The sequence below is a fragment of the Podarcis pityusensis genome (genome assembly GCF_964106645.2).
Source record: "Podarcis pityusensis genome assembly, chromosome: 2".
Lineage (NCBI taxonomy): Eukaryota > Metazoa > Chordata > Lepidosauria > Squamata > Lacertidae > Podarcis > Podarcis pityusensis.
The window spans coordinates 114090265-114117189 of record NC_138029.1 but is presented as its reverse complement, the minus strand read 5'-3'; the positions used below and the strand labels follow the sequence as shown (position 1 = coordinate 114117189).

At 46.8% G+C, this 26925-nt stretch overlaps 1 protein-coding gene across 1 annotated transcript; it reads right to left on the bottom strand.

The window, feature by feature from the left end:
- Window positions 1-944: 944 nt before the first annotated feature.
- On the bottom strand, window positions 945-26229 carry LOC308469358 (von Willebrand factor A domain-containing protein 7-like). The gene is made up of 18 exons (XM_080991687.1): window positions 25950-26229; window positions 23975-24097; window positions 22338-22517; window positions 20758-20833; window positions 20430-20521; window positions 18475-18639; window positions 17722-17931; window positions 16300-16438; window positions 15314-15450; window positions 14299-14577; window positions 12496-12711; window positions 10583-10755; window positions 9410-9524; window positions 8277-8481; window positions 5243-5324; window positions 3676-3899; window positions 2656-2775; window positions 945-1128 (listed from the first exon to the last, which is right to left on the bottom strand). The coding sequence occupies exons 1-17, from the start codon at window positions 26209-26211 to the stop codon at window positions 2667-2669; spliced, it is 2787 nt and encodes a 928-aa protein (XP_080847813.1). The 5' UTR covers window positions 26212-26229; the 3' UTR covers window positions 945-1128; window positions 2656-2666.
- Window positions 26230-26925: the final 696 nt, after the last annotated feature.

Sequence of the window (26925 nt, the reverse complement as noted above, 5' to 3'; positions counted from 1 at the left end):
ATGATGAGGGTGGAGACGCTCTTTCAGGTATACTGGGCCGAGGCCGTTTAGGGCTTTAAAGGTCAACACCAACACTTTGAATTGTGCTCAGAAACGTACTCTGAGCTTGAGGTTCCACACACCTGCTCTCCAAGGCTGAGCTCTTCAAAGAATGGTTCTGTAATTTTGCAGAAGAAGGTGGATGTGGGATGATGCTGATTGGCTAGTGCTTCTGACATCAGCATGATATATATATGTGCACACAGGAATACCAGCCCTCAGTCCAAGAGGCAAGCACATAGTGGAAAATTAAAGTTTATGCAATTAAAGTGCTCTGTTGCCCCAGCGCAACAAACCCACTTTTAAAAGAGAGATAGACTTTCTGTGGTTTGGAAAGTGAAGGGGGGGAGGGGAAGCCTTGAAAAGTGTGGGAGGGAGGAATGATTAACGAGAAACAGTGTAAACACCCCGCAAGAAAACCGGGGTTCTTATTGTTGTATAACCTCTGTAAACAACTCAAGATGAAGGCCGCAATCTAAGATGAAGGATGCAATCTAAGTTCCCTGTAAGCTTTGTGCAAGCAAATCAGGAGGAACGCTTAATAAACAGGTCGTTTGGAGGGACCGATACAGTGGTACCTCGGCTTAAGAACTTAATTCGTTCTGGAGGTCCGTTCTTAACCTGAAACTGTTCTTAACCTGAGGTACCACTTTAGCTAATGGGGCCTCCCACTGCCGCTGCTCCGCCACTGCACGATTTCTGTTCTCATCCTGAGGTAAAGTTCTGAACCTGAGGTACTATTTCTGGGTTAGCGGAGTCTGTAACCTGAAGCGTCTGTAACCTGAGGTACCACTGTATATGCTATGGGCCCAAAATTCTGGCTCATCAAACTGATGGATGCTTTGTTAGTATAGACTGCAGACATGCCCATTATTCTTAACAGCGAGTGTAAACACAGGCAAAAGTGCTTTCTGAAGTTTGTTTTATTTGGCTGTGGGTGTAATGGAGGCTGCCAATGTGGCTGGATCACCACTTGGCAGTTTAACATCTGGATAGTATCTCCTTCCCGATTCAAATGGCACCACGAAACCAGAAATGTGACTCTCCAAAGCTTATTGCCTTTTGTGACCGTCATATAATGCAGTTCAGCTGTTAGGAGAGAGAAAGAGAAAAGAAAAGGTTCTGCATAAAAAGCACCAGGTATCTGTCAATGTCCTCCCTCTCTCGAATCCCCAGACCCAGGGAAGACTTTAGGGGTGCCCCTTTGCTTCTTCCGTAGTTCAAGGCAGATGTTCAGCAGGTCCAGCTTGAACTCTGACCTAGAGAAGCAGCAATGGGAGAAGCTGCTTCTGTTGAATTTCTGCCAGACAGCTGGGCACAGAGCTTCTGTTGAGAGAAAAAGATAGCAACTCTCCTGTTCCTCTGCTAATTCCTTACGCGTTTGGAGTTATTCCCTCACTAACCCCTTTTAATGATTTTTTAAAAAAATATTATTATATTTATATAAAGGGATTTGAACCCTAGTTTCCCATGTCCTAGTTTCCCATGTCCTAGTCGCCAGTATGCAAATAAAGGATTGAGAACTGTCGCTCTCTGATTGGTTAGCTAGTTGGGAGTTGTTACTGTTACAAGTTAAAGGTAAAGGGACCCCTGACCATTAGGTCCAGTCATGACTGACTCTGGGGTTGCGGCGCTCATCTCGCATTATTGGCCGAGGGAGCCAGCATACCGCTTCTGGGTCATGTGGCCAGCATGACTAAGCCACTTCTGGAGAACCAGAGCAGCGCACGGAAACGCCGTTTACCTTCCCGCCGGAGCGGTACCTATTGATCTACTTGCACTTTGATGTGCTTTTGAACTGCTAGGTTGGCAGGAGCAGGGACCGAGCAACAGGAGCTCACCCCCTCGCGGGGATTCGAACCGCCGACCTTCTGATCGGCAAGTCCTAGGCTCTGTAGTTTAACCCACAGCGCCATCTGCGTCCCTACTGTTACAAGTTACTTAGTATTATATAAAGCAGCCAGCTAGGCTGCACTGAATCTATCTACAGGAGCAATTCTAACTGCTGTAATAAAGAACTGTGAATCTAACAGAGCTGTGTCCTTCGTCCATCTTTCCCACTATTTAACAATGCGCATGTTTCTGTGTGGTTTTTACATTATATAGAGTTCCCCCTAATAAAATGTATTTTTGAATGTTTTGCATGTATCCTTTCCCCATACACTTTCCCCTAATACAGTGGTACCTCTGGTTAAGAACTTAATTCGTTCTGGAGGTCCATTCCTAACCTGAAACTGTTCTTAACCTGAGGTACCACTTTAGCTAATGGGGCCTCCCGCTGCCGCCGCGCTGTCAGCGCGTGATTTCTGTTCTCATCCTGAGGTAAAGTTCTTAACCTGAGGTACTATTTCCGGGTTAGCGGAGTCTGTAACCTGAAGCATCTGTAACCTGAGGTACCACTGTAATACATGCATTTCTGCCAACATTTTTTGTTTGTGGAACTGCGTCGCAAAATTCAACGCTGTGTTTCAGTTTTGTGTGCATTGTTTCAGAAAGTGTGAATTTAAAGGAAAGCCTTTAAATGCAAACTGAGCTGGCTTCGTCCCCTATCCCTACAGTTACAGGAAGGGAACATTGCCCCAAACATTGGAGAGCTACTGCTACTGCGTGTTATACCTGTTGTAGGTTTATGAGGCGGAGGCAGGACGGGGCCGTCTGTAGTCTACAGTAAAAGTGTTTGTGTTCCCGTTTTCATCGCTGATCAGGAATTCTGCATAAGGAGAACAGCAGTTCGACCTACAAAAGAAGACACAAGGCCGATAAACCAAAGATGAGAGGAAGGGAAGCTCTGATGGGCATGTGATTCAGAGGTCATGGTCTCATGATATGCAAAAAAACCCCACCCTATATACAACAATGGGGAAATATTGTTAACATTAGTTGAAAAGAAAGCAAGCATTATTGGCAGGGACATCCCGAAGGCCTTTAGGGAGGTATTCTTATATGCAACGGCCGCAGCTCGGACTTGGGTGGCAAAGGGGCGGAAGGAACAAGAAGCCCCGACAATAACGGATTGGCAAAACAAGCTACAAGAATTTGCTGAAATGGCGCAGTTAACAAATACCCTGAGAGGCAATTCAAAACAAAAAATTATGGAAAAGTGGGATAGATATAAAACATATGTTCAAAAATACAGTAAAGGTTCGCTATCTATGCTAGCATTTGACTGACGTTGGAGCGAGACTGAGTTGAGATATAAGACTAAGAGCACATATTGATATAGGAATGTATTAGATAAAATGTAAAGAAATATACAATAATAAGAGTACATTCATTTGTAAAAAAGGAATATACAACGGGATAGACAGGAAGTCTAGTGTGTTGGTATGTATATGATTTTGGGGGGAATTGTTTTTGTTTTTTCTCTTTGTTCTTTTTTTGTGTTTCATTTTCTTTCTAGGTATATAAAATTTGTATATAATTTTTGTATACATATTGGAAATTATAGTAAGTCATGTAATATAATATGACAACGTTTACCAATGTAATATAAGAATGTTAACAAATAAACAAAATGCAAATTAAAAAAAAAAGCAAGCAGAGGTAAACAGGAATCAGCCTCTGCTGTGGAGCTCCATGATCAGTGGTCATTTTCTGCACCATGCCATCAGATTTCTAGAAACCGGATATACATACTGATAGTGACACATGACTTCCTTGCTGCCATCAGTCCCCCGTGGGCTGCAGGATAGACCAGAAGGATTTGCACTGATTTGGACGGTGACAGCGCTGTGATTATCCATTGCAGAGAACCTCATTTTCCAAATGTGCCGAGAGCAGGTAGGCTTGTGCTGGAATTTGCTGACACAAGGCATGTAAAGGTCTAGAAGCGCGTAGTTTGGTGGGATCTCATCAGTTTTCTGTTTGGATGGAGCACAGGTTGGTTAGGAAGAACCAAGAGTAGCCATCGGTAAAGACCACTTTCTGCTAGGACTCGGGTAGCCAACACGGTGCTCTCCAGACATTTTGGACTACAATACACACAACTCCTAACTATTGGCCACGATGATTGAGGCTGATGAGAATTATAGTCTGGAGGGCACCATGTTGGCAACCCTTGAATGGCAGATGGATCAATCAGTCTATAGCTTGTCTATGTCAGTTTCTCTATGATTCTATGATTCTATGATTCCTAAGTCCCATTTTCACATTAATGTGTGTGTGTTTTCAAAAACCAATCTGCATGCAAATTTGTATTTAAACATTATTTAAATACATGAATATATATATGTTTATATATGCATGTGTGTGTGTGTGTATGTTTAAATACAAATTTGCATGCAGATTTTTATTAAAAACACACACACACACGGATTAAAAAGGGCTGATCGCCGAAGAATTGATGTTTTTGAATTATGGTGCTGGAGGAGACTCTTGAGAGTCCCATGGACTGCAAGAAGATCAAACCTATCCATTCTGAAGGAAATCAGCCCTGAGTGCTCACTGGAAGGACAGATCCTGAAGCTGAGGCTCCACTACTTTGGCCACCTCATGAGAAGACTCGACTCCCTGGAAAAGACCCTGATGTTGGGAAAGACTGAGGGCGCAAGGAGAAGGGGACGACAGAGGACGAGATGGTTGGAGAGTTTTCTCGAAGCTACCAGTGTGAGTTTGACCAAACTGCGGGAGGCAGTGGAAGACAGGAGTGCCTGGCGTGCTCTGGTCCAGGGGGTCACGAAGAGTCGGACACGACTAAACGACTAGACAACAACATTTCTCAAACTGGGAGGCATTTAGGAATGTAAGAGAATTCTCACAATAATAGAAACGGGAGCGGAAACTGCAGGTGTTCACTTATTTGTCCCATATCTGGAGCAAAAATCAATACAGCAAATAAGATTGGTATTCACTGTTGTTGTTGCTTTCAGCCCATAAAAAATATATAATTGATTATATGTCTCTCCCACACACAGCCCCAATTTGGATTGTGTTTCCTTTGCATTTTAAACAAATGGGGGTGGACGACAACATAACTTACGTAACCTGCAAAATTAATTATGCAAATTACGTAAGCTACATAATTTCACTGCAACAAACTGAGAGACAAATAACATAATTTGGGGCAGTGGAAGATGAATTGCAGTGGGGGGACAGGACAGCAGGGCAGAACAGAAAATCATCCATTTTTACATTCTTAGGCAGCAGGCAATTCTTCACTGACTATCACATATTAGTGAATAATCAACGTGGAGTGAGAACTCACCGTATCATTTTCAGAAATGACAGTGATGGGCAGTCTCAGGTAGTTTTGAGTTGCTGAGCTTTTAGCTGTGAACGTTGCGGTGCTGAAAGAACATTAGGTAATGATGAACAGAGTGCATTTTGGGGGGGGGTAAGGAGTGGCGCTGTGGGTTAAACCACAGAGCCTAGGACTTGCCGATCAGAAGGTTGGCGGTTCGAATCCCCGCGATGGGGTGAGCTCCTGTTGCTTGGTCCCTGCTCCTGCCAACCTAGCAGTTCGAAAGCACGTCAAAGTGCAAGTAGATAAATAGGTACCACTCCGGCGGGAAGGTAAACAGCATTTCCGTGCGCTGCTCTGGTTCGCCAGAAGCGGCTTAGTCATGCTGGCCCCATGACCTGGAAGCTGTAAGCCGGCTCCCTCAGCCAATAAAGCGAGATGAACGCCGCAACCCCAGAGTCGGTCATGACTGAACCTAATGGTCAGGGGTCCCTTTACCTTTACCTTAAGGAGTGTAGATGAGAAGGGGTAGTTCAGCATAGCTATCAACAACCTGGCAACCTCCAGGTATTTTGGACTATAACTCTCCATGCTGGCTGTGGCGAATGGAGGTTGCAGCCATAAACATCTGGAGGGCCTTTCCTTGCCAAGGGAATCCATAAGTCTTGGCACCAGCTCCCACCCCCCCCTTAGCCAGGTAAGAGCCATTGCTCATCAGCAGAGCATTCACTCTGCATGGGTGAAACCTGCGGTCCCATCCCTGGCATCTCCTGGCAGGGCTGGGAATATTTCCTGCCTGAAACCCAGGAGAGCCTCCGTGGGTCAGGGCAGCCAGTATTGACCTGGACTGGCCATTGGCCTGACGCTGTATGAGGCAGCTTCCTATGGCCCTAAAGTGCATCGAGGGAAAAGCTGTGTCTCAGCAATAGAGCAGTTGCTTTGCATTCAGAAGGTCCCAGGCTCAATCATCTTCAGGTTGGGCTGGAAAAGAAACCTTGGAGATCTGCTGCCAGCCAGTGTAGCAGTACTGAACTGGATGGACTGATGGTCTGATTTGGGATACAGCTGTCGGACTTGCGTTCGACTGAGCGACTCTTCCGGTTGAGTCCTCCGATGTGATTAATGACCTGAGCCTTTGATGAGGATCTAAGCACGTTCCCCCATTACACAGAGTATCCAGCACGCAGGGAAGGACGAGAAATATGAGCTACATCGCTATGCTTTATTTCTAGCTACGCAGACAGAAAAGAAATATACGTGCTCTCTCTGTGAAAGCAGAGAGCAACTGGAAAACAAAGGAACAGGAAACCAGTAACATCCCATCCATCTCCTGTCTTCCGTGAGACTTCCAACAGCCTGGAATCTCTGGTATGCAAAACAGAGTCTTGTGACTCCAAGCACTGCACAGTGGCACAAACATAAACCAACAACAGCAACCTGTAACCTGTTTGTGCCCATCTGTCAGGGAATATCTGAAGGGGACGAGATTGAAGAGGAACGGTGGCAGGGCCGGATTTAGGTTTGATGAGGCCCTAAGCTACTGAAGGTAATGGGGCCCTTTATATGTCCAGCTGTCCTTTGTCAACAACAAAGTGTCACTGTTTTTTGTGTTGAATATATTGCTATATGGTAATTTATGGACCTAACAGGTATCTAAAGCCATTTGCTCATGTTGCCATGCAACTGGTCCATGCAGAATGTAGGCACCATATATACAGAAATGAGCAAACCAGTGATATTTTAGGGAGCAGGCCAGCAGGCGGGGCCCATTCCTTACGTCATAGGAGCCTACACAACACAAAACAGTGTTGCTGTATGTAGGTTTTGTTTTTGTTTTTTATCTTATATTTTGTAAATGTACATCCAGTTTTTTTCTTTAATTTTTTGGGGGGGCCCCCAAGAGAGTGGGGCCCTAAGCTATAGCTTGTTTAGCTTATACGTAAATCTGGCACTGAATGGTGGCGATCCACCCCCTTCTCCTGAAGCTTCCAGAGAAGAGAAAGGCAGTACAATGGAACCTTGGTTCTTGAACTTAATCCGTTCCAGGAGTCTGTTTGACTCCTGAAACCATTCAAAAACCAAGGCGTGGCTTCCTGCACTCAAGCGGAAGCCGCACCGGATGTTCAACTTCCAAAAAACGTTCGCAAACCAGAACACTTGTGGTTTGTGGCATTCGGGAGCTGATTTGTTTGACAACTAAGCTGTTCAAGAACCAAGGTAACACCATATTAAATTACAGCAGTGGTTTGAGGAAGGTCATAGCTCAGAAGAAGGTCATAGCTCACAGGCAAACAGTTAGGAGGTGGGAGGTGTTGGGAGAAGGGGGGGGGAGAGACAGAGACAGAGCAGCCAGCTGACACATTATCACTGGAGAGTGTTTCTGACCCCCCCCTTCTCCCAGATCATGGCGTTCATTGAGAGTGCAAGAGCAAAGGAGTCACAGTCAATTAGCCCCTGTCAGCTCCTGTAAGGGGAAGTGCTGTTGCTAGGAAGGAAGCGGGGAGGAATTCAGTTGGAGCAACGCCATTATTGGGAGTCAGGCTGCATTCCTTTGTCTCTCGCTGTGATCACTGAATAAACTCATTTGTAAGGACTCTTCCTTGTTTTTCTCTGCTTCTTGCTGCTACTGGGGAGGGATAGAATTCCCTGAAGACTGACACCATCAAAGTTGGTCTGTCTTGAGTAGGGGTCAGCAAACTTTTTCAGCAGGGGGCCGGTCCACTGTCCCTCAGACCTTGTAGGGGGCTGGACTATATATTTTTTTTGGGGGGGGGAGGGGAAATGAACAAATTCCTATGCCCCACAAATAACCCAGAGATGCATTTTAAATAAAAGGACACATTCTACTCATGTAAAAACACGCTGATTCCTGGGATGTCCGTGCGCCGGATTTAGAAGGCGATTGGGCCAGATCTGGCCCCTGGGCCTTAGTTTGCCTACCCATAGTCTTGAGACTACTGCTTCCTGCCCATAGACCTCCCAAATGTTGGCTCCTTGTCCATGGTCCCACTTCAACCTGCCTCTCCTGTTCCAGACCGTTACAGCAACGCTGTCCTACCTGGAAGTAAAGCTGCTGTTCTTCAAAGGCGCCGTGAAGGTTGCCCTGAGGACGACGCTCTCTCCCGAATTTAGGAAACTTTCCGTCGGTGTAAAGCTCTCCAGGAAACCAAAGTCGTCCCAGACTTTAAAGGAGAAGGCGGCAGCTGTCCCTTCGTTCACCACCATGACAGAAACCTCCAGACTTTCACCAGGTGCCATTGTGCCTGGATAGATAGGAGAACATGGGCAGGTACTGGCAGCTGGGCCTCGGCCCAGTATACTAGAAGGAGTGTCTCCAACCCCATCGTTCAGCCTGGGAGGACGCATTGGTTGTCAAACCATTCTGTAGCTATGTGTGTGTGGGGGGGAAATAGGGGGCACCTAGCAACTCTCAGCACCCGGAAGGAGAGTCTCTACCCCCATCGTTCTGCCCGGACACTGAGGTCCAGCTCCGAGAGCCTTCTGGCGGTTCCCTCCCTGCGAGAAGTGAGGTCGTAGGGAACCAGGCAGAGGGCCTTCTTGGTAGTGGCGCCCACCCTGTGGAATGCCCTCCCACCAGATGTCAAGGAAATAAACAACCACCAGATTTTTAGAAGACATCTGAAGGCAGCCCTGTCTAGGGAAGTTTTTAATGTTTGAAGTTTTATCGTGTTTTTCATATTCTGTGGGGGCTGCCCAGAGTGGCTGGGTGGATTTCTGCCTGGACGCTGAGGTCCAGCTCTGAGGGCCTTCTGGCAGTTCCCTCCCTGCGAGAAGTGAGGTCACAGGGAACCAGGCAGAGGGCCTTCTCGGTAGTGGCACCCACCCTGTGGAATGCCCTTCCATCAGAAGCCAAGGAAATAAACAACTATCTGACTTTTAGAAGACATCTGAAGACAGCCCAGGGAAGTTCAGGGAAGTTTTTAATGTGTGACATTTTAATCTTTGTTGGAAGATTTTTAATCTTTGTTGGAAGCCGCCCAGAGTGGCTGGGGAAACCCAGCCCGATGAGCGGGGTACAAATAATAAATTATTATTCTTATTATTCTTATTATTCTTATTATTATCACCACCACCACCACCACCACCATCTCACCGTTGGAGGTGGCTGCTACTGGTCATGAGAGCTAATGCTTTGCCTCCATTGTTGGAGGCAGTCTGCCTTTGACTCACTGTTTTGGTCCGGCACGGGTAGAATCTGCACGGACTCCGTGCTGATGGGGTAGCTGCTGACTCGCGAAAAGGGCAGATTCTCTGGAGACAGGCCTTCCACACTCAGCAGCGTGGTCTGGAAGGTAGAGGAGAGAGAATTATTGTTAAAGATATTTTAAAGCAGGGCAGGAGAACCTGTGGCCCTCCAGAAGTCATTGGACTACAGCTCCCATCATACCCGACCATTTCTTTTCCTAGTAGTATCATATATATTGGACGCAGGCGGTGCTGTGGTCTAAACCACAGAGCCTCTTGGGCTTGCCAATCAGAAGATTGGCGGTTCGAATCCCCGCAACTGGGTGAGCTCCTGTTGTTCTGTCCCAGCTCCTGCCAACCTAGCAGTTCGAAAGCACGTCAAAGTGCAAGTAGATAAATAGGTACCACTCTGGCGGGAAGGTAAACGGCGTTTCTGTGCGCTGCTCTGGTTCGCCAGAAGTGGCTTAGTCATGCTGGCCACATGACCCGGAAAAATTGTCTGCGGACAAACACCGGCTCCCTCAGCCAGTAAAGTGAGATGAGCGTCACAACCCCAGAGTCGTTCATGACTGGACATAACGGTCAGGGGTCCCTTTACCTTTTTATCATATATATGTATGTGTGTGTATAGGACCCCTGAATGGTTAAGTCCAATCAAAGGCGACTATGAGGTTGAGGCGCTCATCTTGCTTTCAGGCTAAGGGAGCTGGCCTTAGTCTACAGACAGCTTTCTGGGTCATGTGACTAGCACGACTAAACCGCTACCGAGACACTGTGATGGAAACTAGAGCGCACGGAAATGCCGTTTACCTTCCTGCCGCAGCGGTACCTATTTATCTACTTGCACTGGTATGCTTTCGAACTGCTAGGTTGGCAGGAGCTGGGACAGAGCAACAGGAGTTCACCCTGTCGCGGGAATTTGAACCTCCAACCTTCTGATCGGCAAGCCCAAGAGGCTCAGTGGTTTAGACCACAGCGCCACCCGTGTCCTGACATTTGTCTCCGGGTTAGTCCGGGAAGGTCTTGGTAGTAACATAGTAGGAGTACTGGAAAGCTGCATTTGGTTCTGCACCTGAGGTCCTGCCCTTGCCCAATGGTAGAGCCGGCCCTGCAACTGGCACCAGTCTTTAGCAAATGACATGAGGAAAGGCTACTTACCGGAGTGTGCAAGAAAACAGGGGCAATAGCCAGGACATTGCCAAGGGCATCAGAGGTCTGGTTCAAAGTGATGGAGTCTAGGGGGTTCCCCAATCCAGAAATAGGGATCAGGCGCTGGACCCAGGCACCTTTAGCCCCACCCACCAGCCTCAGCGAGACAGTATAGTTGGAGCCTGGAACAAAGATGCAGGAACTCAGAAGAACATCCTTGGGAATCCGCACCTACCACTTCAGTATCTCCACTGAGCTCATCCAGACCAAGGGTCACTGGGAGATATTTGGACTATATGGAACTTGCCAAACTGACTGGGAGACTCCGAGACCAGACAGAAGAGACGGTGGAAGAAGATTGGAAGAAGTTTAAAGAATATTTGAAAAAATATGTTAATATTTAAATCTTAGAATAGCTTTGGAAGTGGACATAGGCTGTAGGGTTAGAAGTAGAAGAGATAAAACGTGAAGATTTTTATGGTAAAACTAAGTGATAAAAAAATGGTTAAAAATTATGATATATGAAACTGCTAAAGATGAGGTAAAATGAAAATCAGATAGGGGGGACTTGGGGAAGCTCACCTAACAATGTTTAGAAAAAATAAGGATAAGCCAAGAATTTGTTTGCATTGTTAGTTTTTCTGTTTGTATTGTTTATTTTTGTTATAAAAATGAATTTTTTTTTTCAGGGGGGAAAAGTATCACTGGGAGATAGCACCTCCCATGGGTGCTCCAGCAAGAACATCCTGGCAAAAGGAGACACCAACCTGCCCCCCATCCCCATCCCTTTAAGCCTGCAAACAGGGAACCTGCATAACTGGGGGAGAGGGGATGAGCAGGTTAAACTACAGCTCAGTGTAATGCAGATGAACACCCAAAAATGAGTGCATGGGACATGGCAAACATGTGGAAGTGTCCTTAACAGGCATGCCAGCTGCCCCCCCCCCCGAAGTTCTTAAGGACAGGGCTGGGCCCCCCCTCAATATCGAGTAGTAACGTTGTGCATACTTAGGGTTGCCATATTATTTCAACTTCGGGCCAATGTTGTTGAGCTTGTTTTGCAAAATCTCCCCCCCTCCCAAAAAATGAAGTTTTTGAGGAAAATCGGGGGGGGGGGGGGGGATAAACACTTTAGACATGGGTTGCCATTGGAGTTGCCACATTATTGCCATATTCCAAAAGGTGAAAATCCAGACACAAAAGTTGTTGAGCTTTCGTTGGCCAAAGTTGTTGAGTTTTTGAGCTATTTTTAATGAAAACCGCCAGAATCTACACTATTGATCTGAGCTGCCATACGTCCGGATTTCCCTGGACGTTTCAGCAATTTCCACCCGGATGCTGTTTACGAGGGCTGAATCCTGGACGTACGGCAGCCCTACGCATGCTACATTGGCATATGGCGTGACGTCGGCCCCCCTCAAGAGCGGAGGAAGCCAGAGCCTCTGGCCCTTACTATCTGTACAACTCTTTAGGTGCTTTGTAAGCCTTAAACAGGGATGCGGGTGGCGCTGTGGGTTAAATCACAGAGCCTAGGACTTGCCGATTAGAAGGTCGGCGGTTCGAGTCCCTGCGACGTGGTGAGCTCCCGTTGCTCGGTCCCTGCTCCTGCCAACTTAGCAGTTTGAGAGAACGTAAAAGTGCAAGTAGATAAATAGGTACTGCTCTGGCAGGAAGGTAAACGGTGTTTCCGTGCGCTGCTCTGGTTCGCCAGAAGCGGCTTAGTCATGCTGGCCACATGACCCGGAAGCTATACGCCGGCTCCCTTGGCCAATAAAGGCAAGATGAGCGCCACAACCCCAGAGTTGGCCACGACTGGACAAAGGGTAAAAGGTCAGGGGTCCCTTTACCCTTTTTAAGCCTTAAACAACAACATCAGATACTCCTGCCCTCAGTATGGCTGCTTCAAATCCCCCCAAACTTACCTTTCACAGGTTTTCCCTGGACCGGAAGCACATACTCTTTCTGCTTCTGCATGATCTGGTAGGATATGTCTAGCAAGCTCTTGCCTCCGATTTCCACCTCGTAGGAACCGCTGGGAGAGACAGTCACAGTCCACATGCCCCGCTCAGGGATGGGGGACACCTTCACAATCTTGTGGCTGGCTGTGTTGATCACTGTGTGAGTGGATGGCGAGACACCTGCCACAGGATGACACAAAGACAGACAAGGTTGCAGGAGGGGCAGAGCAGGGGTGGGGAATGTCAGGCCCAGTGGACAAATGCAGTCCTCCTTGTTTGTCCCTCTCCACGGTCAATAACCTCTCTTCTGGCCACACTCTTTACTGCCCCTGCTTCACACCCTCAATAAATGCAAGTTCTCCAAGCCCTGTTGAAGACTATGTACCGTATTTTTCGCTCTATAAGACGCACCAGACCACAAGACGCACCTAGTTTTTGGAGGAGGAAAACAAGAAAAAAAATATTCTGAATCTCAGAAGCCAGAACAGCAAGGGGGATCGCTGCGCAGTGAAAGCAGCAATCCCTCTTGTTGTTCTGGCTTCTGGGATAGCTGTGCAGCCTGCATTCGCTCCATAAGACGCACACACATTTCCCCTTACTTTTTAGGAGGGAAAAAGTGAGTCTTATAGAGCAAAAAATACGGTATATTTGACTGGGAAGTATGCACATTCTCCATGAGGGCTGGTGAATGTGCACCACAGCTTAACATACACTTCCCCTTAACATACATTTGTTGTATTATGCTTTGGGGGGGGGTCCCCCCATGAAATTGAGAAAATATTAATTAGTTAATAATAAAATAATAAAAATTAATTGATTCATAATAAAGAAAACCCTGCAGCAAACAAACGTGAGTTCTTTAAAAAATAAATACAGTGTTATGTTCTCCTCCTCTCTCTCCTTTCTTTTTTTTTTTTTAACAAAATGATAATAATTTTTTTTTTCAGGTTTCCCTTAAATCCAAAGAGCCAGTTTGATTTAAAGATCCCAGTATGATTCAGGTGGCTAGAGTGGCTAGAGCAGGCACCCCCAAACTCGGCCCTCCAGGTGTTTTGGGACTACAACTCCCATCATCCCTAACTAACAGGACCAGTGGTCAGGGATGGTGGGAATTGTAGTCCCAAAACACCGGGCGGGCAGAGTTTGGGGATGCCTGGGTTAGAGTGTCAGACTTGCACTGAAGGCATCCAGGTTCAAATTCCCTATTGTGCACCTAGGTATTCCCTTTCTTGATGTCCAGGGCAAGCGTCACAGGTTGTTGCTGGGGGCTGGAGCAGCTGCTGTCTGGTGGGACCACCGCCAGCCCCCAGAGTGGCTGGGGTAAATCCAGTCAGATGGGCGGGGTGTAAATAATAAAACTATTATTATGGAATAAGACGTCCCTATTTTCATCAGAGATATGTTGGAGGATATGCCTTCCTTGAGTACCCACCCCTCTTGCTTAAATGTTTTTGAACTCTGATCATGCCCCTCATTTCCCTGGGTGGTTGATAGAGATGTAGGCCTGTGAATGTGTGTAGAAGCTCTCTTAACTGCACAAAGGTAACATTTACTGCCAATGCTCTCCTCTCGCTTTGCCTGTCGCTGACGTGGGGTCCCTGGACGGTAGCCCCAAAGCCCAAAACACAGCCCTCAGGCCAAAAAGTGTTCACCATTATTTGTGTAGAGGATGAGATGGCAAACCACACAAGACTCTCCACAATTTTCATTCCCCCCACCCTACTTTTGCAGGAAAGCTCTCTGCTTCATTCTCTGAACAAGCTGTACCTGAAGGTTGCCTCACAGTAATGGTGAAATCCAAAGAGTGCAAGCTCTTGACGGAGACTGTGATTTCTGTGAGGGTCTCATCCACAGGGAAGGAGCACTGAGACCCATCCAATTGCTTATGGGCCACCGTAACCGGGGCAGCATTCAGAGACAGCTCCATGATGCCCAAGACCTGGTCAAGTTCGCCTTTGGTGGTCATCACATAGAAGCCTCCGGAATAAGCAGCTAGTTCTTCATAGATGTTAGCATAACTTCTCCCAGAAGCCTCTTCGGCAGCACCTGTGGAGAGAAAGGATGGGTTTTTGTCTCAAAACCTGGCCTCCTTCTCTTCTGTGTTCACAGGAGGAAAGACAAACCACAGTGGGTGTTTTGGCAGCAGTTGCTTATAAGGTTCGGCTGTCTAATGCCAGTGTACTGGAAGAAGCAAAGATCACCAGTGTAGAAGCAATGATTCTTCAACATCAACTTCACTGGACTGGTCATGTTGTGCAGATGCTTGATGATCGTGTTCCAAAGCAACTACTCTATTCCGAACTTAAAAATGGAAAGTGTAATGCTGGTGGTCAACAAAAGAGGTTTAAAGATTCTCTTGAGGCAAATCTTAAAAATTGTAGTATAAACACCGAAAACTGGGAAACACGGGCCTGTGAGCGCTCCAATTGGAGAACAGTCTTTACCAAAGGTGTCATGGGCTTCGAAGACACTCAAACTCAGGACGAGAAATGCGCTAAGAGGAAGGCACGTTTGGCAAACCCTCACTGTGATCAACTCCCACCTGGAAACCACTGTGGATCCAGAATTGGCCTCCACAGTCACTTATGGACTCATTGTTAAAACTGTGTTTATGGAAGACCATCATACTTGGCTACGAATGGTCACCAGAGAAGAATTATATTGGCATAAGTCGGGAGGTGGGCCTGCTGATTTCTCAAGGATCCCACCCTTCTATTTGTGGAACACTCTCCCACCAATAAAAATGCCCTCTTTCTCATTGCTTGCCAAGAGCTATACATACTTCTGCGTTTCCGGCTAGAGCAATACCCTGTGAGAGCATAATTCACTTCAGACCCGGATGAATCAAGTAGGACCTGGACTTCATCTTTCAGGTGCTCATCTTTGGCTCCAGCATCAGTAAAGGTGTAGATCTTGGACCTTTGTGCAAGGAAGAGAACAAATCAGGAAGCTAACTAGAGTTTTCCATTTTGACCGAACCGATGGTTAATGCCTTCTGAAGAAGTCAGGATATCAAACCCTAGTTCAAAGTAGGTGTAATACCAAGGCATGTTCCAAAGCGAATAGAGAGAGCGGTTTTTCTACCCGTCGGAGGGGTCCCACCCTGATACCAGAACAAGAGGCCATCAAACAAAGCTGAACGTTGGGGCATGAAGGACTTCTTCATGCTGTGCATAGCTAAACCATGGAATTCTCTACAACAAAGAGGTAGTGTTCAAAAGAGATTAGAGAAATTCCTGAAGCTGTTGGAGGCTGATAGCAGTGATTCAGGATCAGAGGAAGGGCTAATGCGCCCATGTCTTGTGTCTGGACTTCCCATAGTCCAGCAGTGAGATGCTGGACTAGATTGGCCTCTGGTCTGATCCAGTAGACCTCTTCTTATGTTCTAGAGGTTAATGGGAAATTAACTGGTTCATTTTCTGGTTCACATAAAGGGGTTGTGCGCATGTTCATGAGGCTCCTTCCTACCGCAGCTTATTTAACGGAGGTATGATCGTTGGAACATGGCCACTCAATACATACTTGGACACCATTGTTGTTGGGGACAGGTGGGGGAGGACTGGAGTTTTGAAGGCTTAACTGGTGGTGGTGGGGATTTGAAAGAATAGAGGTGACCACAAGGAGATGACCTGGGAAGAAGTTCCAGGTCGCAAGGGAGAATGAGTGGAGTGACTTCTAGGTACTCAAGCAAAGGTACTAGGAATGGAGGAATGAAGGTAACGGGAATATTTATGTTAGGAATAAGGCGGGAAAGGCCAGGTCTATTACCTTGGCAAGCTGTGTTCCAAAGCCAACTTCAGGCCACTCAAAGACATCTCTGGGCAGTCACCGCCACCCGTAGGTCTGAGGTTAGAGATCAAGGTCTTAAGCTCATCCACATCCTGAGTCACTTGGACTGGGCCAACATCTGCAGGGATAGATATGAGAGGGACTGATTATCTGCAATGGAGAGCTGGCAGGCAGAGACATATCTTAAGCTGGGTCATGTAGGGTATGTCATTTTTTGGGGTGAAACTTACTTTCGACAAATTTCTTCAGCGAGGGGTCTTAAAATACGGGTTTTTTGGGTGTGTGTGTGTGAGAAGAATTCAAACCTGATATTATTTTTGTGATTAGTCAATGTTTAGCTTGGTCAATTTACCGTATTTTTTGCTCTATAGGACGCACTTTTTCCCCTCCAAAAATTAAGGGGAAATGTGTGTGCGTCCTATGGAGCGAATGCAGGCTCCTTGCCTTCAGCGATAGCAACGCGAAGCCTCCGAAGCGCAGAGGGAGACCTTCCTCTGCGCTCCGGAGACTTCACGTTGCTTTCGCTGAAGCCTGGAGAGTGAGAGAGATCGGTGCGCACCGACCCCTCTCGCTCTCCAGGCTTCAGGGATAGCCGCCTGAAGCCTTTGGAGCGCAGCGGGAACTCACGCTGCGCTCTGAAGGCTTCGGGTTCCTTTTGCTGAAGCCAGAAGAGCAAGACTCTCCTGGCTTCAGCAGAGAGGGAGAGCTGCGCAGCGCCCCTTCAGCCAAACAGGAGGAGAAATGGAAGGGGCTCCATTTCTCCTGCCGCTTCGCTGAAGGGGCGCTGAGCAGAGAGGGGGAGAATTTTTTTTTCTTGTTCTCCCCCTCTAAAACAAGGTGCGTCCTATAGAGCGAAAAATATGGTACGTCTAGTGAAGAAGGACATAAAATGCTTTGGGGAAACCACAGAATTCTAATGTTGCCTTCTGAAAATGTCAGGTAATGCTACATAACAACAGCAACAAACAACAAACAATATAAATACATAATATATAACTGCAAGTACTTGGCAGTCATTTTTAACTATTCCTATGCAATTTTACACTTATTTTACATACCAAGCGGAACAGAATTATGGGAATGACCATTATGTGTGCAACCAAGGCATGCGTGACCATTTATGGTCCTGGAATGGGGCAGGAAGTGGGCAGAATGGGGTGGGGTGGGCTTACGCTGCACCGACATGCATGATGACCCAGAACGTAACCCCCACACAAATGGGGGAGTTGCCTGTATATTAATTTAACCAAAATATCCTTTGAAGTCACTTAACAAAAGAACAGGTGAGCAACAATGTTATTTGGATTCTCCGGAAAAAAAGCAGAGCGAAGGAAGGCAGGCAATTTCAGACGAAGCAGACTTAGCGTGGGAAGAACCAGCTCTGCCTTTTTGCCCTCTCACCTGGATCGTTGAAAGGCACAAGAATGTAGTTAAAGGGTTTATCCGGGGAGCTGGAAAATTCCCGGAGGAGGTTGAAGCAGGTGGTTATGACATGGTGGATATCCTCCGACATGCTGCCAGTCGTGTCTATTACAAAGGTGAGCGAATAGCCTTCCAGGTTGAAAAACCTCTTAAAGGTATCACTGCCCACCTGGTCCAGCAGGCCGTACCCTGAAAAACAACAACAATAGAGTAAAAACAGGTTATGCTTATCCACTTTTCCTTAGGACCTCCCTATTTTCATTGGACAATACCTTGTCTCAGACTGGCATGGTGGATGGTGACATGGTCTTTATGGGCAAAAGAACAAAAGCAATAGGTCCAGGGTGAGGAATCGGTCCATGGGCCTATTTGTTTGTTTATCTATTTCCCACCCTTCACTGTAAGGTCTCAGGGCAAGTCACAACAGTTCAAAACGCTACACGAAGAAACAGTTTAAAACAATTACAGGAACAAGGTGGTGTCTAATGATCCATGTCTATATCATGTGTCACAAGCGTGCCTTCAGAGCACAACAAACACCATACGATGAAGGTGTGTGATGCACCTCTGTGGGGAGGGAGTCCCATAATTTAGTGACAGCCACAGCCAAAACAAATCAAATCACAAGAGCTAAAACCACCAGAAGGGTTGCAACTATATCAAGGTCATAAAAGGCCTGGAAGAAGAAAAAGGTATTATTTATCCCTGTGCTGAAAGGTCAATGAACCATACCATCTCCTACAAAGAAGTCCCTTGTGGCTTGTATGGCCAGTTCAGCCGCTTGTTGATGCAACTGATAGTGCGGGGAGAGCCGGGGGTCAGTTGTCTCCTTGTTGATCCCCCCCGTGGTAGGGAACATTTCGACCGGGTCATTTCTTCCGCCATGTCCACATTTGCCTACAGAAAGAATATAGGAAAGAGAATGAAGGAGACATAAGTGAGAGCCAGTGTGGTGTAGTGGTTAAGAGCGGTGGACTGGTAATCTGGTGAACCGTGTTCGCTTCCCTGCTCCTCCACATGCAGCTGCTGGGTGACCTTGGGCCAGTCACACCTCTGAAGTCTCTCAGCCCCACTCACCTCACAGAGTGTTTGTTGTGGGGGAGGAAGGGAAAGGAGAATGTTAGCTGCTTTGAGACTCCTTTGGGTAGTGATAAAGCAGGATATCAAATCCAAACTCTTCTTCTTCATAAGAGCCAGTGCAGTGTAATAGTTAGAGTGTTGGACTGGGACCTGGGAGAGCAGGGTTCGAATCCTTACTCAGTCATGAAGCTCACTGGGTGACCTTGGACCAGCCACTGTCTCTCAGCCTAGTCTACCTCACAGGGTTACTGTGAGAATGAAATGGGGAGGAGGAGAACCATGTACACTATCTTGAGATCCTTGGAAAATAAAGGTGATATATAAATGTAAAGGAGGAGGAGGAGGAGGAGAAGAAGAATTGCTAGGCTGCATCATTTAAGTTAACAGATTGAGGTTGAATCCTGACAAGACAGAAGTACTGTTTTGGGGGGACAGGAGGCGGGTGAGTGTGGAGGACTCCCTGGTCCTGAATGGGGTAACTGTGTCCCTGAAGGACCAGGTGCGCAGCCTGGGAGTCATTCTGGACTCACAGCTGTCCATGGAGGCGCAGGTCAGTTCTGTGTCCAGGGCAGCTGTTTATCAGCTCCATCTGGTACGCAGGCTGAGACCCTACCTGCCCGCAGACTGTTTCGCCAGAGTGGTGCATGCTCTGGTTATCTATCGCTTAGACTACTGCAATGTGCTCTATGTGGGGCTACCTTTGAAGGTGACCCGGAAACTACAACTAATCCAGAATGCGGCAGCTAGACTGGTGACTGGGAGCTGCTGCCGAGACCATATAACACCGGTCTTGAAAGACCTACACTGGCTCCCAGTACGTTTCTGAGCACAATTCAAAGTGTTGGTGCTGACCTTTAAAGCCCTAAATGGCCTCGGTCCAGTATACCTGAAGGAACGTCTCTACCTCCATCATTCTGCCCGGAAACTGAGGTCCAGTGCTGAGGGCCTTCTGGCGGTTCCCTCGCTGCGAGAAGCCAAGTTACAGGGAACCAGGCAGAGGGCCTTCTTGGTAGTGGCGCCTGCCCTGTGGAACGCCCTCCCACCAGATGTCAAAGAGAAAAACAGCTACCAGACTTTTAGAAGACATCTGAAGGCAGCCCTGTTTAGGGAAGCTTTTAATGTTTAATAGGTTATTGTATTTTAGTGTCTTGTTGGAAGCTGCCCAGAGTGGCTGGGGAAACCCAGCCACATGGGCGGGGTATAAATAATAAATTACTATTACTATTACTATTATTACTATTATTATTATTATTTAGGGAAACACAGTTGTGAGGGTCATCAGCTTCAGTTATGGGAACGAAGTGGACATTTTAGTCTTCACATCAGTGGTGGGGAATCCGTGGCTCTCCAGAGGTTGTTGCTGGACACAAGCCTTGACCACTGGCCATGCTGACTGGGCAGCAAACAAACTCCTTTAGCCAGGGAGTCACCACCGAGAAGTCCTTATCTCTTAGTCAGCATGTAGGAGGTAGGTGCAGACATGCAATGAACTCAGAAGTTGCCTTTCTCGTGACCACCTATCCTCCATGCATTTTTCAATGGCATGAAAAGAAAATGAAAATGCTCAACAATTGACAGGAAATCCCAGCGACAATCGCTGGTCTTACCTTTTGGTTTACGCCTGCATGATGCTGACAACTTGTACCCGCTTGTGAGCAGGTCGTTCACTAGGATGTTTCCATCGCACACAAACTGGTTGCTGTTAAACAGAGAACGTGGAAGTTGGTAAATGCGCTGCTTAGAAATAAATTTACCATTTGTAGGGTGCTCCCCACTTACACAATTTTCACTTATGCGCGAGGGGCACTCTGAGGTGCTACGGAGCAACACAAATCAGTGGCACTCCTCTGTTGTTTTCTGCCTGCATGGCCACAATAGAACAAGCATCCGTTTCTCCCTCTCAACCATTACCCAAGGGCGCCCATGGGTTCTTACCTTGCATCTTTGCTGCAGTCGCGACAGGTTTCCTTAGAAGCAGGAGCAACGGGGAAAGCAGGACTGGCTGGGTTTACTGTAGGGCAAACATAATGGGAGAAAAAAAATCCTATTTTAGTCTGTGTACATACCATACGGGGACGCAGTGGGTTAAACCACAGAGCCGAGGGCTTGCCGATCAGAAGGTCGGCGGTTCGAATCCCCGCGACGGGGTGAGCTCCAGTTGCTCGGTCCCAGCTCCTGCCCACCTAGCAGTTCAAAAGCACGTCAAAGTGCAAGCAGATAAATACCGGTAGGTACCACTCCAGCGGGAAGGTAAACAGCGTTTCTGTGCACTGCTCTGGTTCGCCAGAAGCGGCTTAGTCATGCTGGCCACATGACCCGGAAGCTGTACTCCGGCTCCCTCAGCCAATAAAGCGAGTTGAGCGCTGTTATGTACTGAAGTTCTCACCCTGGGCCAGCAGGGAGATACTGTAGATAGTTATGCAAATAAGGGATCGAAAGTGACGTTCAGTGATTGGATAGTTTTAGAAAATTGTTACAGTTACGTTGTACTGGAGCTCTATATCGGCCACGACTGGCTCTATCGGCCACGACTGGACCTAATGGTCAGGGGTCCCTTTACCTTTACATACCATACATTCAAAGCACATGTGTGTCTCCCTCCCAAAATGAATATTGGGAACTGTAGTTTGCCAAGGGCGCTGGGAGTTGTAGCTCTGTGGTGAGTAAACTACAGTTCTCAGGATTTTTTGGAGAGGGGGAATGTGCTTTAAATATATGGCGGGTACACAGCTTTAGACTCCGTTGAATTCCATGTAAACCTGACAATCGGTGGCTCGGGCAGGTTTATGATGATTCTGTACGGTGATCTGAGAGCATGAGTGGAAAAAAGGGATGTCGGTTTTAAAAACCAGGTAGATAAAAAAAAATGCAAAAGGTGCTTTGGATCAGTCTTGCAGATCCCCACTGAATCTCTTGAATGTATTTGCCTAGTTTTGCATATGATCAAGTTCACTCATCCGGTCAGGGACAAATAAAGTCATGAAAGAATGCAAAAAATGAGGAATTCTACCATAATTGCAATAAATTCTTTATTTTTAAACAAATGATCTATATAATAAAAAATACGAAATTGGAGATATTTATATTAGGATGCAATGAAACCTTTCAAATGACTTGATATTGGATTTCTTATACTGATTATGTATAGCATTGTTTGGGGACCTGGAAGGCAAATGGATGAACCATGGCATGCTTCTATATTTCTTTGAAGTAATACAGTCGTACCTTGGTTGTCGAACGCCTTGGTATGCGTATGTTTCGGCTCCCGAACGATCGAAACCCGGAAGTGAGTGTTCCGGTTTTTGAACGCTTTGTTGGAAGCCAAATGTCTGACTTGGCTTCTGCAGCTTCCGATTGGCTGCAGGAACTTCCTGCAGCCAATCGGAAGCTGCGCTTTGGTTTCCAAACATTTTGGAAGTCAAACGGTCTTCTGGAATGGCTTCCAAGGTACTGATGTACTTCTTATGTTTAACTTTGAAAACAAGAGAGAGTTTTGCAGATCCATTTTGACTTACAGAGGTGATCGTAAGTTCCACCTTTCCCCAGCTCAGGCCAGTTGGTGTTACTGTAGAATTGTTGAAGGATGTGCAGAGCTTGTCCAGCACTTTGTCGAGCCGATTCCAAATCTGATGAACTCACGGGTTCCTTTAAGCTACTTAGCATGGAGTCCCTCAGGTTTCGCATCTGCGTTATACCTGGGAATAGATAACACAGGAGAACCTTTTATATCCCTGTTCCTCCTCTGAATTCTTAACTTCTAAACTGGAGAAATGTCCTCAAGCCTAACTGGAAGCCATGCACTCTTCCCTGGAATGAATTTCTCTAGGGATTCTCCAGGTATGGTTAGATTCCAGCTCCCATGGCGCTGTGGTCTAAACCACTGAGCCTCTTGGTCTTGCTGATGAGAAGGTTGGCGGTTCGAATCCCCGTGACAGGGTGAGCTCCCGTTGCTCTGTCCCAGCTCCTGCCAACCTAGCAGTTCGAAAGCACACCAGTGCAAGTAGATAAATAGGTACCGCTCCGGCGGGAAGGTAAACGGCGTTTCCATGCGCTCTGGCTTCCATCATGGTGCCCCGTTGCACCAGAAGCGCTTTAGTCATGCTGGCCACATGACCCAGAAAGCTGTCTGCGGACAAACACTGGCTCTCTTGGCCTGAAGGTGAGATGAGCGCCACAACCCCATAGTTGCATTTGACTGGATTTAAGTGTCCAGGGGTCCTTTACCTTTTTACCTTTTTGTTTTTATGTGTTACAAGCCTCCCAGAGTGGTTGGGGGAACCCAGCCAGATGGGCAGGGTATAAATGATAAAATTCTTGTTGTTGCTGTTACTGGAGATGATAATATCCAGAACATCTGGAGGGCCAGAAGCTTCCTAACCTGAGTTAGGCAAACCAAATCTTCTGTAAGTAGTGGCCTGGTAAATCTGAAGAAGCATCTCCACCTCCATCACTCAACCCGGACACTGAGTCGGCCTTCGCGGTAGTGGCCGCCTCCCTTTGGAACGTCCTCCCGTCAGATGTCAAGGAGATAAAGAACTACACAACTTTTAGATGACATCTGAAGGCATCCCTGTACAGTGGTACCTCGGGTTAAGAACTTAATTCGTTCTGGAGGTCCATTCTTAACCTGAAACTGTTCTTAACCTGAGGTACCACCTTAGCTAATGGGGCTTCCCACTGCTGCTGCTGCTGCTGCTGCGGTGCCGGAGCACGATTTCTGTTCTCATCCTGAGGTAAAGTTCTTAACCTGAGGTACTATTTCTGGGTTAGTGGAGTCTGTAACCTGAAGCGTCTGTAACGTGAAGCATCTGTAACCCGAGGCACCACTGTATAGGGAAGTTTTTAATGCTTGATGTTTTACTATGTTTTTCTATATGCTGTAAGCCACCCAGAGTGGCTGGTGAAATCCAGCAGATGGGCAGGGAATAATAATAATAATAATAATAATAATAATAATAATAATAATAAAATAGACAGATAAACTAAGCATGAGATCTAAAAATATGGACTGTTGTAGATAGCATGGCTAATTAAGTACCTTTCACCTGTGCTAGCAAGTAGTTCAGTGTTTCTCTTAAATCAAGAACAGTTCCTCACATCACCCCAAACACAGCTCCACCCCCCTCTCCCCCAAGGCACAGCTCCCCCTTACTTGGGGCAATCTTTTCACAGTGGAAGAAGTAGTTACTGTTTTCAGCGTAGTTGACCTCCACTTGATTATTTGCAGAGATGAGATCCTGTATGGCTTTGACTAATCGATTGGGAGAGACGTCAGCTGTGCGAGAAAAAAAGGGGACAGGTGTCACAAAAGCTTACCATATTTACCAGTATGTATGCTACTACTGCAGGGACGCGGGTGGCGCTGTGGGTTAAACCACAGAGCCTAGGACTTGCCGATCAGAAGGTTGGCGGTTCGAATCCCCGCTACAGGGTGAGCTCCTGTTGCTCGGTCCCTGCTCCTGCCAACCCAGCAGTTTGAAAGCACGTCAAAGTGCAAATAGATAAATAGGCACCGCTCCGGTGGGAAGGTAAACGGCGTTTCCGTGTGCTGCTCTGGTTCGCCAGAAGCTGCTTAGTCATGCTGGCCACATGACCCGGAAGCTGTACACCGGCTCCCTCGGCCAATAAAGCGAGATGAGCGCCACAACCCCAGAGTCGGCCACTACTGGACCTAATGGTCAGGGGTCCCTTTACCCTTTTTATGCTATAACTGCAGTCCGTGTTTTGTTAGCCCCAAAATGGAAAACGAGCGAGGTCCGAATTGGAGAAGAAAGGCAACTTAAGTTGACAGAATAAGCACAACTCTCAGACTTAACATATACAATAAGAGAACAAGAAGGACATACGTTCAAAGAATATTGGAAAACGTTTATTGAATATATGGGAAATAGTTGTGTACACAGCGGAAAATGCTGGCAGTATGAAGATAAATTCAACAGTGTCAACAAGTTTTGACGGATGCAATAACGGAATACTGAATGGTGTAGTTTTTGTAAAACATGCAGGGATTTATGATATGCAAAATGAACCATGGGAAGAGAAGAAGAGAAGCCACTGATATCTTAAGGATTTAAAAGGAGTATTTTAAATTGTAAAATGGAAAATTTAATAAACAATTATATATAAAGAAAAAGAAAACAGGGACAGATTGCATGACTGGTTTTCGAACCCTGAAATCCATACAAAAAAATGGAAGTGCTTTTTTAAAACAGCCCCAGCACTGACTTATGCAAAAGTTGGGATGGGCAAGCTGTGTCCCCTCCAGGCGCTCATGAACCTCAGCCTAATTTCATGTGGGTGGTGAGGAGCTGGGGGGGTGGGGAACAAGTGAAAAGAGGCAAGAAGAAAAAGAAGAGTTTGGATTTGATATCCCACTTTATCACTACCCGAAGGAGTCTCAAAGCGGCTCACATTCTCCTTTCCCTTCCTCCCCCACAACAAACACTCTGTGAGGTGAGTGGGGCTGAGAGACTTCAGAGAAGTGTGACTGGCCCAAGGTCACCCAGCAGCTGCATGTGGAGGAGCGGAGAAGCGAACCCGGTTCCCCAGATTACGAGACTACCGCTCTTAACCACTACACCACACTGGCTCTCAAGAAGAGTGACTTGCTCTTCTCGGAAGCAAGACGAGTTACCGACGATTGAAGAATGGAGGATGACATTAATGGACTATGCAGAATTAGATAAACTAACAGGAAGGATTCGAAACCGACGAGACCAGAAATTCATGGAAGACTGGAGTAAATTTATGGACTATTTGAAAAGTAATTGTGAAGAACAGGCGACGTTCGTAGGGTTGCAAGAAGTTTTGTGAGGAGTATTATTAGACGTGTTGTAAAAATGGAGAAGGATGATTTGTTAAGAGATGTAAAGGCAATATAAAGTTAAGAAATGCCTAAGAAGTGGTTAAAACGGTGGATCATCAGAGCTGCTGATGGAAGCCTAAAAAGATTGTAGAAGTGATAAGTTTTGTGGTACGTTTTATAATTTATATGTTAAAATTAATAAAAAATATTATAAAAAAAGAAAAGAAGCAGTGGAGATATAGAAAAGGAATAGGCTGCGCAGAAGCAATCCTTTGCGAGGGCCGTGAGATCTAGTCTTCACACTCCTGTTTTCCAAGCCTACCTTTGAAAAAGGCCCTGAACAGTTCAGTCGCTGTCAGCGATTTCATGTTTTCCAGCTCTCCCGGGGCCATGGGAGATCTTCCGGGCAGTGGGTTCGTCTCCATGTAATGGGCAACAGCCCGCAAGACCCCTTCTTCTGTGATGTCGGCATCCGTGAAGACTGTCGAATCGATGCCCCCTGATTCGTGGTTGGGGAGGAATCCGCTCACGGTGCCCAGGCAGAGGAGCAGAGTGAGGCCCACGGGAAGCAACATGCTTTGCATCAAGGGCAGGAAAGAGATCCTGTGGCTTCCTCTGCTCTGCCAGTTAAATAGCTTGAGCCTGAAGAGGGGGAATCCCCCACCTGTTCAGTCCATTTCCTCCTATGCGTACAGCAGCCAGGCAAAGGATTCCAGGAAAAACCTCTCTCCCAAACCATTACTGCTTGGCTACAAAGCCCCACAACCTCCCAGTTGAAACGGGGATACTTTACAAATAGCGATGGGTGAATCTGATGGTTTTGGTATCTCTCAGTTTTTCCTTTCCCCCCAGTCTTGAGCTCAGATCTCTGCCTTTCCACATCACGTGTTGTTGTTTAAAAAAAGTCCTAATAATAATACAGTCATATCTCAGGTTACAGAGGCTTCAGGTTACGTTTTTTTTCGGGTGACAGACCCGCTGAAACCCGGAAGTACCAGAAGCATAGCTGTCAACGTTTCCCTTTTTAAAAGGGAAATTCCCTTATTCTGAATAGGATTCCTTGCAAGAAAAGGGAAAAGTTGACAGCTATGACTGGAACGGGTTACTTCCGCGTTTCGGCGGTCACACATGCTCAGAAGCACTAAATTGCGCTTTGCACATGCGCAGAAGTGCCAAATCGCAACCTGCGCGTGCGCAGACCACCACTGCGGGTTGCGAACGCTGCGGGTTGCAAACGTGCATCCTGCACGGATCATGTTCGCAACCCGAGCGTCCACTGTAACAACAACAACAACAAC

What these genes read in the sequence shown, in the direction of transcription:
- LOC308469358 (XM_080991687.1), bottom strand. Translation starts at nt 26,211, where the DNA reads ATGCAAAGCATGTTGCTTCCCGTGGGCCTCACTCTGCTCCTCTGCCTG. An exon ending in CCAGGGAAAACCTGTGAAAG is followed by an intron (nt 10,756 to 12,495) that starts GTAAGTTTGGGG and finishes TCTTTGTTCCAG; the next exon opens with GCTCCAACTATACTGTCTCG. An exon ending in AACAGCAGCTTTACTTCCAG is followed by an intron (nt 5,325 to 8,276) that starts GTAGGACAGCGT and finishes ATGTTCTTTCAG; the next exon opens with CACCGCAACGTTCACAGCTA.